General features: G+C 47.5%; 1 protein-coding gene across 14 annotated transcripts in view; it reads left to right on the forward strand.

Annotated features, from left to right (window-relative positions):
* ARHGEF3 (Rho guanine nucleotide exchange factor 3) overlaps positions 1–13089 on the forward strand; it is a 331638-nt gene that overhangs the window by 89193 nt on the left and 229356 nt on the right. For 2 of the 14 annotated variants that reach the window (XM_081524840.1, XM_081524830.1), the window contains exon 1: positions 6570–6715. The exons of 8 other annotated variants lie outside the window; for them this stretch is intronic. Coding sequence is in view for 1 of the 6 variants with exons in the window: in XM_081524830.1 (XP_081380956.1) it covers positions 6702–6715 (14 nt within the window). In the remaining 5 variants the exon portion in view is untranslated. Of the gene's footprint in view, positions 1–6569; positions 6716–7016; positions 7220–13089 lie in introns of those variants that run through there. 4 more of the 14 variants (XM_081524837.1, XM_081524833.1, XM_081524839.1 and 1 more) reach the window with 3 other exon arrangements.

Below are 13089 nucleotides of genomic sequence, written 5' to 3' on the forward strand. Positions count from 1 at the left end.
GACAGGAGGGACTCGACAGTCATGTCATGATGTTGATATTGCAGGTGTTGGTTGAAAGGATCAGTGACAGATGCTGGAGGTCACATGACCATCTTCCCAGGTCTCTAGTGTGCTGTACTCCATACCACAGGGCCTTTGCACATGCTGCCCTGTTTGCCTGGGATGCTTTTCCTCCTGTTATTCTCCAGATCTCACACAAAGGTTGCTTTTCTCTGAAAACCTTTAACTCTTATACAAATATATACTTAGTCAGGGTAAAATATCTGTTTAACTCATTTATGAGAAAACTAGAAGGACAAGGAAGAGAAAGCTGGATCTAGGAGGTATCCAGGAAGATGTATATGATATATATGCATATGTGTGTGTGTATGCATGTAATTGTATACATAATATATATATGTATATGTACACATACATATACTCTCATTTGTGTGTGTATATATGTGTACATATATATACATATATTCATAGAAAATTGTGAAGAAAAGAATGTTGGGATAAGACTGCAAATTTAGACATACAACTTGTTAAGGTTCTACAGGAAAATAACACTGTAACCTTTGAAATTATCTTTTAATACTTGGAAGAAATTACTTACAACTTACCAGTCTTTTATAAGTTCACATCCTAAATTTACAGAGTCTGGGACCTAATCAAAAGCAAATAGTAAGTCAAAAATCACCTACCCTGTAGGCAGGTGCTGACTGTAGATGACATTGAAGAGGCATGCTTTATTTCTTAGTTTGGGACTTTTTTTTTTTTAAGTAGCATTATGTCCTGAGTGGCTAACACAGTGCCTGGTGTAAAGCAGAAACAAGTGACTATTTGGTGAATGAATGAACACATGGGAAGAAGATCACTTCCTCAGGCAGGCACAGGAAAGTGAAAGTGAAATTGCTCAGTCGCATCTGACTCTTTGCGACCCAATGGACTATAGCCTACCAGGCTCCTCTGTCCATGGTATTTTCCAGGCAAGGGTACTGGAATGGGTTGTCATTTCCTTCTCCAGGGGATCTTCCCAACCCAGGGATAGAACCTGGGTCTCCCACATTGCAGGCAGCAGCTTTACCATCTGAGTAACCAGCGCCAGGGCTGGGTTTTTAATCCAGGACAGAGAACAATGTCTGTGAGAAATTGTGCCTCCACCACCCCACTAGAGGAGTTTGGGGTCAGAACTACCACACCACTGGAGGAGTTTGGGATCAGAATTACTACCGCACTGGAGAAATTTGGGATCAGAACTACCACCCCACTGGAGGAGTTTGGGATCAGAACTACCACCGCACTGGAGGAGTTTGGGATCAGAACTGCCTCCCCACTGGAGGAGTTTGGGGTCAGAACTACCACCCCACTGGAGGAGTTTGGGATCAGAACTACCGCCCCACTGGAGGAGTTTGGGGTCAGAATTGCCACCCCGCTGGAGGAGTTTGGGGTCAGAACTACCACCCTGCTGGAGGAGTATGGGGTCAGAACTACCACCCTACTGGAGGAGTTTGGGGTCAGAACTACCACCCTGCTGGAGGAGTTTGGGGTCAGAACTACCACCCTACTGGAGGAGTTTGGGGTCAGAACTGCCAACCCACTGGAGGAGTTTGGGGTCAGAACCCAGGCTATGTGCAGACCTGGGGGAAGCTAGTAGCAGGGCACTTACCAAATCGGGTTTGGGGCAATAAAGGACAACAGGTCAGAAATCCAGCAGTGAGGATGGGGCATTCAGAACCAGGGCAAGCTCAGGGATTAGGACAGAGGAGGGAAGGGAAGGAACTGGTCCTTCTGACATCACCGACGATGTGCGATTCGTTGTGGAGGTTTTCAGTCCCCATGGTCTGTCTCATGTCTGCCCCTCCCCTGGCCTGTTAGGTGGTCTTCTTTTCCTTCTCCCAGAGGCCTGAGCATCACTGAAGGAGCAGTGGAGGAAGATGCACTTGGATTTGCATTTAGGCTCTGCCACTTATGAGCTATGTGGGCCTTAGCAAGGTAGTGACCCTCCGTCGGCCTGTTTCCTCATTGGAACCTTGGAGTGTAACCTGGGCAGGTACCAAAGCTTCCAACACTCTAGACCTCAGGTTTTGCTATGTCCAAAGGTTCAAAGTCTGTTGGTTCTCCTCTTCACTGCGTCTCTCAAAGACTCAAAGGGGATCCATTTTAAACCCAAGAGCAGCCCTTCTTAGCAACTCCTGTCTCTTCTCCTCATTCCCTTCAGTCCCCAGCTCATCTGGCCTTGCAGGTGCCCTAAAACCTCTCTCCTCCTCCCCTGGATTCCCCCTAAGTTCTCCCCCTATGCACTCCAGAAGACTTTTCTCCCCCCACCCCACCTCAGTATTCCCTCATCTCTCCATATCCTGCTTCTCTTCCCTCTGATTCACTCAGTTTACATATAGAGACTGATGAACTCAGACCATATAATAGGGGGTGTGGGGGGCAGGGAATGGCATACAGGACCAAGTCATTCCTTAACTGCTGGACAAGAAGCCGAGTAGCCTCAATTTTTAAATAGCTCTTGCCCTCCATTCAGAAAGAAAAGCACCCCAGAGATGCTCAAGAGGTCCTCTCTTGAGGTCAAGAGGATTCTTGTAAAGGGGTATGTGTCAAGTTGCTGGCAGCTAGTGGACCTCCAGTCAATGGCAATTCCTATTATTGTTACAGAGAAGGGAACTCAGTGGGGACTTTCCCACAGCTGTGAATGATGATGACCTGACGGTGAAGCTGTGCCAGGTGGGCTCTGGTGCACAGTCTGAGTGAGCACAAAGCCCAGAGGGCGAGAACTCACCCACAGGGTCAGGCTTGAAGGAGAGTGGGGATGGTGCTCCAGCTGGAGACTGAGGTCGTGGGGGCCCGAGCTGTGGTCGAGTCTTGAGGCAGGAGGGTGTATTTTTCGAAGGTTCCTAGATTCTAGAGCAGGCCATCCAGAGTCATCTGGGTCTGAGCCAGAATCAACCTGTCCTCACTGCCACTGGGATCTCCTTACCTGCAAGCAGGAACCCCCCCTCTAGAGGTTCTGGGAGGAGTCAGGCGGCTTTGAGTCAGGGTCTGTCTGTGAAATTTGGAATCTGATGAGGTCTTAGGATGGAAATTGGATGGTGCTAGAGATCAAATTGCCAATATCTGCTGGATCATCAAAAAAGCAAGAGAGTTCCAGAAAAACATCTATTTCTGCTTTATTGACTATGCCAAAGCCTTTGACTGTGTGGATCACAATAAACTGTGGAAAATTCTGAAAGAGATGGGAATACCAGACCATCTGACCTGTCTCTTGAGAAACCTGTATGCAGGTCAGGAAGCAACAGTTAGAACTGGACATGGAACAACAGACTGGTTCCAAATAGGAAAAGGAGTACATCAAGGCTGCATATTGTCACCCTGCTTATTTAACGTGTATGCAGAGTACATCATGAGAAACGCTGTGCTGGAAGAAAGACAAGCTGGAATCAAGATTGCCGGGAGAAATATCAATAGCCTCAGATATGCAGATGACACCACCCTTATGGCAGAAAGTGAAGAAGAACTAAAGAGCCTCTTGATGAAAGTGAAAGAGGAGAGTGAAAAAGTTGGCTTAAAGCTCAACATTCAGAAAACTGAGATCATGGCATCTGGTCCCATCACTTCATGGGAAATAGGTGGGGAAACAGTGGAAACAGTGTCAGACTTTATTTTTTTGGGCTCCAGAATCACTGCTGATGGTGACTGCAGCCATGAAATTAAAAGACGCTTACTCCTTGGAAGGAAGGTTATGGCCAACCTAGATAGCATATTTAAAAGCAGAGACATTACTTTGCCAACAAAAGTCCGTCTAGTCAAGGCTATGGTTTTTCCAGTGGTCATGTGTGGATGTGAGAGTTGGATGGTGAAGAAAGCTGAGCGCCAAAGAATTGATGCTTTTGAACTGTGGTGTTGGAGAAGACTCTTGAGAGTCCCTTGGACTTCAAGGAGATCCAATCAATCCATCCTAAAAGAGATCAATCCTGAGTGTTCATTGTAAGGTCTGATGTTGAAGCTGAAACTCCAATACTTTGGCCACCTCATGTGAAGGGTTGACTCATTGGAAAAGACCCTAAATGCTGGGAAGGATTGAGGGCGGGAGGAGAAGGGGATGACAGAGGATGAGATGGTTGGATGGCATCACCGACTCAATATGAGTTTGGGTAGACTCCGGGAGTTGGTGATGGACAGAAGCCTGGCGTGATGCAATTCATGGGGTCGCAAAGAGTCAGACACGACTGAGCGACTGAACTGAACTGAACTGATGGACCACCTGAAGACCCAAGTTCCACAGGGGCCATTTTTAGGTGGCATTCATATACTCCAAGCAGGAAAACATTAAGTGAAAAGTGGAAGGAAATTCTCTTTGACCTTGTTCTTTCTCTCTGTTCTTCTCCTTTTAGGAAAGGAAGCATTTTTATTTGTGGTTCAGATTAATTAAAAAGACAGGAAAGGAAAGAAGACAAACCCAACCCCTGAGGTTTTCTCATTGCTGGCCAGCAGAGGGCACTCTTCACCCACATACTGTGCTGACTTTCTTTTTTTGGTGGAGGCAGGAGTCTTGTTCTCTCAAGGAAAAGTCAGTTCTGGAAGAGATTCACTTCCAGCCCTTTCTAATACAACTCTGCATTCTCATGGAGGGAACTTTCCTCTTTTAGAGCTACAACATCTGTCCTGTTATTTTAACATCTGTCTACTGTTGCCTGAGTATTCAAAGCCTCTTAAGAGGAAGATGTTTTTTCCCAACTTCTTAGAGCACAGATTCAGACAGAAATGGGGCCAGATGGCACAGAGTGGGAGTGTGTTAGTCTCTTTAGTCGTGTCTGGCTCTCTGCAACCCAATGGACTGAAGCCGGCCAGGCTCCTCTGTCCATGGGATTCTCCAGGCACAGAATGTTGCATTAACACCAATTAATAAATACTTGGCTCCAGATGAGCGTTCCTTGCCAGTCTCATGATTTTCACACTTCCGTGGTCCAGGCCCTTCCTCCCAGTGGTACAAAAATGATAGAGATGGCTACAAAAACCAGAGCATTCACAGGCCAGTCCTGAGAGGGAACAGCTTTGGGTCATGCAGAACACTGTACTTTCCATGGGGACATTTTAATTCCTTCCACTGGATTTTTTTCCCCCCATCACACTTTTAATCCTATTGATGTGATTAATAATATTAGGTAACCCTTATCGCACTCTAACCAACACTGTTCTAAGAGCTCTTACAAATGTCCGCTTGTTCAACTCTGTTAAAATCCCAAGAGGTGGTGGAACTGCTGGGGCTTCCGAGGCTTTGTGAGGGTTGGACACTTGCTGAGAGTCACTTAGCTGGTAAGGGAGGATCCAGATTTGACCCTGCACAGGTGTTGTCCAGACTTAATCTTTTGTTGAGTCCCAGTTGGATCCCAATACGGTGCAGACACAAGGCACTACAGTGCAGCTCTGGCTAATGTTAGTTTTGAATGTGCTATTATTTGAGTATTTGAAAGAAAAAGGAAGGAAGGAGAGTGAGCCAGCCCTCAGGGAACATGCATCCGAGAGTGGAGCCCTAAGGAGTCCTGAGTTCCACCAGGATGGAGGTGTAGGGATGGGGGAGGTTGGTGGGTCTAGTTCCTCCTCCTCCTCCCCTTCAAATAGAACAACTCTGCTTTTACCAGGTTTGTTATGTCTTGGGTTTTGAGTATAATCAGGTTTGACACATGGGTTCTATTGCTAAAGGAACAAAACAATCCTCTGGTGTAGCAGCCTGTAGCTACAAGCATGCCCTGGGGCGTTATCCACCCGCACCCTGGGGTCCCTTCCTCTTCCAGTTCCCTTTCCAGTGACTCCTTCCCTCCTGCCTCCGTCCTGTGCCACACACTTCCTTCCCTGGCTCCTGCCCAGCCTTTGCATCACCAGAAGCTCAACTCAGCTCTAGTTGAGACAAAGGCAAGGCTAGGAGGGTGAGAACTGGTGTCCGAGCTCAGCCTCCCCACCTGCTGGCACACTGTGTATGCCCCTGTGCCCCAGGCTCCTCAACCGTGAGATGAAATGTTACCAGAACCTGTCCATCACCTTGTGCAGATTATATGAGAGGATGGTTTTAAACATCACCTGGCCCAGTTGTAAGAATTCACAATCCCCGGGCCATTGTGATGACAGCTGCCACCACCCCATTTTTCTCTTTCATTGTCCCCCCAGTGTTCTCAAGAGAGTCCATCCTCTCTTCAGCCTCTACTTCTTCCTCACCTGTTCACTCTTCCCAAGAGGTTGGACCGCCAGCTCCCCCCACCCCCTCACTGCTGCCCTGAAATAGCACCCCAGGTTATCAGCCTTCTCCTGACAGCCAGTCCTGCCCCCTGACAGTACTCCACTCTCTGAGTCAGCAGCCCCAGCTGGGCATCTTCTTTGAGGAAGTTTGGGTACTGTTGGCCATTTGCAGATGAGCGACCCCAGAAAGAGGCTGTGGGGGGATGTGCACAGAACTCAGAATCTGGGTTACGGACACAGCCAGGAAGGGGGACCTTGGGCTCCCAGTTCACTGTTACCTCCCAGGCTGTAATGGTTCTAGAACGTTGCCAAGGGATGTAGAAGGCGACAGGTCCATTGTTGTTTTCAGTTGAGTGAAGAGATTTCCTTTGGGGAGAAGACAATAAAAAGGAAGGAACCGCAGGTGACTCTCGGCGCTCTGCACAGAGGGAAAGGAGCCAGGCGTAAAAGGCGACGTGCTGTGTGATCCCACTTACGTGATGTTTCGGAAAAGGCAAAATTACAGGAACAGAAGACAGATCAATGGTTGCCAGGAACTGGGATGGGGAGGAGGGTTAGATCACAAAGGGGCTGCATGAAGGGCTCTGGGGGTGGTGGAGCAGCTCTGTGTCTATGTGGTGGTGGGCATACACCTGCAAATGTCTGTCAGAACTCACACCTGCACGTCGGAGAGTGACTTTGTGTGTAAAAGTGTATTTTTAAAAACGAGGCAGTAAAATCAAATGAAAGACAGGCTGCAGAGCAGGTAGACAGAACACGCTGTCATCACCCTACAGCGGGTTGGTCTGATCCCCGTTTACTGATGCGGAAACTGAGGCTCAAGCTCCTGAGAAATGGAGGGAAGATCTCTTTCTCTTTTCTTCCATCTGTTCACCTTGGCCCCTCCAGGCCCCAGGTGCTGCTGTAGGAGCTGAGGATCAGGTCCTCAGGAGGATAGGATGGTTTCCACCCACACACAGCTCACAGTATAGAATTCTGAGAAACAGATGTGAAATAAGTAAGTCTAAGAAAGGGTGGTGTGGAAGGGAGGGTCAGCTTGTGGGGCCAGACCAGGGTCAGGGAAAGTCCAGGCTTGGGGGAGTTGGTAGGAGGTGAGCGCCCCCACCCCCCGCCACTGTGAGGCTTGGAGCAGAGAGGATAAGACAGGGAGGGGAGAGGGTGAGCTGTGGCCAGTGGAGGCTGACCGAGGGCAGCAGGCCTCTTTAAGCAAAGGAGGATTCACTCTGAGGGGCCTGGGAAGCTTTTGTAGGTTGAAGCAGGACTAGTCCCAGATCTGCCCATCTCCCGAGACCAGGCCTGGTTCACGCCCTGCGCTTGCTGCCTTGCTGCTGGGTCACAGGGTGGCGGGGAACCTCCAGTTCCTGTGTGTTTCTTGTACAGTTCATCCACTCTGCGGGTGATTCATGCCCCTCTCATTGACTCCAGTGCTCAAATACAATCTGCTAATAAGTTGCGGCTGGCAGAACCCGGAGGCGGGTGTAACTGCACAGTACTTAATAGCCGATGTTCTCTTGAACAGCCTTGGGAAGCCAGTAATAACTTTCCATCCTTTGCTTTCGTCTCCCACTTACTGACCCAGATCTGTGGATATCTTGGTCACTTACTTGGTTGCTTCTTAAGGGTCTTCACCCCTTTCCCCAGCTTGCTTGCAGTTTCCAGGTTTGCAGGGTTCAGTCTCCCCAGCGCCTGGTAGCCTGGGAGCACTCGGGAAAGGTTTGTGGGATGAACGCGGGAGGAGGAGGCAGGAGGCAGGCAACCGTTCTCAGCTGTCATCACTCCTCCTCTCAGAAACCTGGTCTTCTTGTCCATCTTTACAAAGTCGCTGGCCCTGAGCTCTTGCTGCCCACCCTGTATGTCAGTGCAACACACCCGGAGACCAGCTGAGGGGGTAGAGACCACCGGGGCTCCTGGGAGCTGCACACATCATGTCATCAGAGGACCGTGGTGTCTGGTGCAGCCTATGCTATTCTAGCCTCCCCACAGCGATGGTACCAGAGCAGCAGCCGTGCTTTTCAGGATGCACATCTATTTTAATTTAAATTCATGTGTTGGTGTCAGAAGATTTCCTTGTTTTTCTTAGGAAGCATTCATAGGCCAATGTTGAACAAATTACCATCCTTTGCTCCAAAAGAAATATACTTTCCCCTCACATTCTGGATTTCCAGGATCGAGAAGGAGAACTGATGTTGCTGCTGCTGATTGCAGGTGTGTGTCAGGGTGGGGAGGTGAGCTGGTCATCCTGGGGCCACTGAGAAGCCTTGAAGGATCCCTTTCCGCTGTGGAAGGCCAGGCTCACCTCTGTGTTTTCTTTTCCTCCCCCTTCAATTCTGCTCTGAGAGCCAAACTAATCCAAAATATTATCCTCACCTCCATGGGCCCTTCGAGATTCAGAATCTATGAAAGTCTAGGGCAAGAATTCTTCTAATCCAACTCAATGGACATGAGTTTGAGAAAACCCTGGGAAATGGAGAAGGACTGTTGATGGTGACTGCAGCCATGAAATTAAAAGATGTTTGCTCCTTGGAAGAAAAGCTATGATCAACCTAGACAGCATATTAAAAAGCAGAGACATTACTTTGCCAAAAAGGTCTGTCTAGTCAAAGCTGTGGTTTTTCCAGTGGTCATGTATGGGTTTGAGAGTTGGACCATAAAGAAAGCTGAGCACTGAAGAATTGATGGTTTTAAACTGTGGTGTTGGAGAAGACTCTTGCGGGTCCCTTGGATTGCAAGGAGATCAGAGCAGTCAATCACAAAGGAAATCAGTCCTGAATATTCATTGGAAGGACTGAAGCTGAAACTCCAATACTTTGGCCACCTCATGCGAAGAGTTGACTCATTGGAAAAGACCCTAATGCTGGGTAGGATTGGGGGCAGGAGGAAAAGGGGACGACAGAGGATGAGATGGTTGGATGGCCTCCCCGACTCGAAGGACATGAGTTTGAGTAAACTCCGGGAGTTGGTGATGGACAGGGAGGCCTGGCGTGCTGCAGTCCATGGGGTCACAAAGAGTCAGACACAAGTTAGTGACTGAACAACAACAAGGGCGAGAATATTCACTTGATTGTAGTTCAATGCTGGCAGTTAAAAATGAACTAATGGAAAGTACACAAAGGGATAAAAAAATTCTACCACAATCAATGTTATAGTGTTTTCCTTATTTTTTTAAATATATGAATTTATTCAAAGATGTAGCTTTATACCACACTTTTTAATTTAATATTTTAATATAAGCATTTCTTCATGACATTGGCAAATTATAAAGTTTTTGTTAAGGGGCCCATCCCCTCTCTCCATTCTTGTAACATGCTCACCTACCCATCGTGAGTGAGTCTGCTCACTTACTGTCCACCCATCTTGGGTGGAGGACCTCCTCTGTGAGGATGAGTTGCTGCTGTTGTTCAGTCACTCAGTCGTGTGTGACTCTTTGTGACCCCATGGACTGCAGCACACCGGGCCTTCCTGTCCCTCACATCTCCCAGAGTTTACCCAAGTTCATGTCCACTGAATCGGTGATGCTATCCAACCATCTCATCCTCTGCCACCCTCTTCTCCTGCCCTCAATCTTTCCGAACATCAGGGTCTTTTCCAATGAGGACGGGTTAGATTCTAGGAAAAAACGACTCCCTGCCCAGAGGGAATTGTCATTATACAGTGAAGGAGAGCAGAAATAAACAAAGGAAGAACCCAGATGGTGGGGTCTGCGGGCAGAGTATTCAGAGCTGCAGTGGTGGTCCATCCTCTTGTGGCTGTTCCACATCGCGGAAGACTACCCGCATCATGGGCACTGAATTTAAACACCAAATTGGGAGTCTTCCTATGGAAAAGGCAGCTCAGTGGGTGCTCAAGACGGGGCCCCTCCCATGTAGGCTTAACTGAGGGCCGTATGTTAAGGTGTGTACAGGTTGGTTGTGGTCAAACTGGGATAGTCCGGCTGAGAAGAAGGCACTGAATCTGACCTGGCTCTCTGAGCCTGCCGAGGAGGGCTGGGCTCCAAGCGCAGGATTCTCTGACACTGGAAGTTAGGTGGTTTTTGGAACATCCTAGCCACTGTTGGAGGCAGAGGGACGTTTTCAGAGGGGCTTCTTTCCACAGACCATGTGACTTTGTTGTTGTTTGGTCACTAAGTTACGTCTGAGTCTTTGCAACCCTGTGGGCTGTAGCCTGCCAGGCTCCCTATCCATAGGATTTCCCAGGCAAGAATACTGGAGTGGGTTGCCATTTCCTTCTTGAGCCAACTCTTAGTTTTCCAGTCTCTAAATCAGAGTTGTAGATTAGCTGGTTCTCTGAGGATCCTTCCAGCTCTTACCTATTTGAGTTTTAGGCATATTATCCGAAAATAAACAATTGAAGAGACACTTAATTAAAATGACCAGGTTTGAAGCAGAACAGGCTTATGAATCCTGAGGAAACACATGGGTAGGTCTTGTTTTGTTTTGGTTTATTTTTTTCTCCAACAGCTAGTTCTGGTGAATTACTAAGGAAGCTGTGAGAAACACAGAACAGCCCCAGCGATGCTGTTTCTTGGTGGCTCCTACCTATAGCTCTGGCCGTCTGGTTTGCAGGGAAGCTTTGTCAACTCTTTAGTCTGGTGATGGGAAGTGAACTCGCTGCCACAAATCTCATGCTCCAAAGGCTAGAATGGCACATTAAGGAAGATTTACCCTGGTTTTGCCCTCCAGTGTTAACTTGTGAGCAGGCCATAGTTTAAATAACACATGACCATCAACAGCTGTGGGGAAAACCAGCTGTGTGGATGTCAGCATGCGGTTCCAAGACACCGATTACATGTCTCGGTCCAGAAGTTTGCTTTAATGCTAATGTCTCGTCTCCAGAGTTAGACCCACACCAGGAGGATAGGGAGGAATGATGATGATGTTGGCCTTGCTCTTTGGTGATTCTGCTGGTGTGACTTACCCTTCTGTTCATCAGGCATCCCTGGGGCCAGCATTCATGTGACACGGTAGGGGGCTTGATAGTGAATAATCTCAAAGCTCAAAAGCCGTGCATCACCCTCCCTAGGAAGTGCTAGCAGGCATACAGCTTTGCAAGGAGGTGGCATGGGTTATGTGAACGTCAGGCTGAGCAGTGCAGGGGGCAAGAATGCTACATTCTGACTGATGTGATTTGAAGCCTGGCATCATCGATGCCTCCTGGCTGTGTGATCTGGGGCAAGTTACTTGAGCTTTCTGTGCCTCCGATTCCTCATCTGTAAATCTGAAAAATAATCTTTTGTTGTCAGCATTAAATAGGAGATCCCATGTTAGGTTCTTATCGCCCGATTGATGACTTCTGTTGGAGGTGGTGGTGGACTAGCACGGTGTCAAGTTCATCAGGCCCACTGCAGTACATGACAGACACTGTTCCTAGCTCCCCTGAGATAGATAGATAATGTGAGTATTCATGTCAACTCAGGAGGGTACTATTATTATCATTTCACTGATGAACAAACAGGGAGTTAAGTAACTTGCCTAAAGTCACAGAGCCAGTGAGTGGTAGACAAAGGATTTGAAACCCAGGCAGCTGGCTCTAGAGTTCTTGTTCTTAATCACTACTCTATATAGTCTCCATGAAATAAAAGAGCTGTTCAGAGCGCTTCCCATAGGTCAGGAAACATTCCAGGCATTTTCTATAGATTGATTCATTTAACCTTCACAAAAAACCCTCTGAAGCGGTTGCTATTTTCCTACCAATTTTATAGTGAGGAAACTGCTAGAAAGGACTGAGAATGTGGCTGAGTGGAGTTCACATCCTCATGAGCTGGGTGATGTAAGACAGGGAGGCTGATGTCTGTGAGCCTCAGTGTGGCTGCGGGCTAAGAAGGGATTGATGATAAGAATCGCCTGGAGACCTGGCGGAGGTGAGACCTTCTCGGGAGGTGGTTGTTTAATTATTAGTGAGAGGGCTTTACTCACAGACCCCAGCTTTGTTCTTGTCTCCTGGTAGCTGGGGCAGGGCCCTGAGCTCCTGGCTTCTTAGGGGGAAGAGGAATTTAAAGAAGTGTCCCCACCCCCAGCGTGGGCCTGCTGTGGCCCCAACACAGAGGCTGGGTCTCAGTCTCCTTAGATGCAAAACCAAGTGTGTCTGGGATCAAAGCATGTGATTAAAAGCACCAAATGCAGTAATTTTATATTTTCACCTTGTGGAATAAGCAGGTCTCGTGTCCTTTATTTTACACATTGAACCTGTGGAACTTTGCAAGACACATTCTCAGCAGCCAGTCCTTCTTGTCAGCTATGTGAGCTGTGCTGTTTCTCCCTCCGAAACAACACTGGGAGCTATATTCTGGTCGTTGAGCCCAAGTTTGTGGGTTTTTTTTCTTTTTTGGTCTAATTAATTATTGTAAGCACAAAGTTCTGGGTCATTGTAAGGTTCTTGGAAAATGCTGCCAAAGTATCCTGTGGAAACATTATACCAATTTATTCATCATCATTATGAAGCAAAATGTCTGCTGCTCCGCATTCTTGCCCAGACTGGATATGACCATGTCAAATTTGCCAATTTGAAAGGCAAACATGCTTTTTATTTAGATTTCCATTTTGATAGTTACTAAGGAGGGTAAACATTTTTTTGTTGTTTATTGGCTGTGTGGATTTCTTCTTTGGTGAACTGTCTATGTTATGGCAAAACATTTTAGTTTTCTTTTATTAAAAAAGCTATTTTCTGATTACAGAATTCACTTATGCATATCCTAAAAGCTCAGATAGTGTAGGAATGTGTAGCATTGCAAGTGCAGGTTCCTGGGATCAGTCCTAACCCCAAGAAATGACCACAGATGACAGTGTGAACCTTATGTTTTTCTGAATTGTCTAGAAATTTTTGAATGCCCTCATTTCACCTTAAAGATTTCCAAAGGTTCACACGTGGCTT

Source organism: Giraffa tippelskirchi, chromosome 9 (assembly GCF_054371585.1).
Source record: "Giraffa tippelskirchi isolate mGirTip1 chromosome 9, T2T-mGirTip1v1.2.pri, whole genome shotgun sequence".
Lineage (NCBI taxonomy): Eukaryota > Metazoa > Chordata > Mammalia > Artiodactyla > Giraffidae > Giraffa > Giraffa tippelskirchi.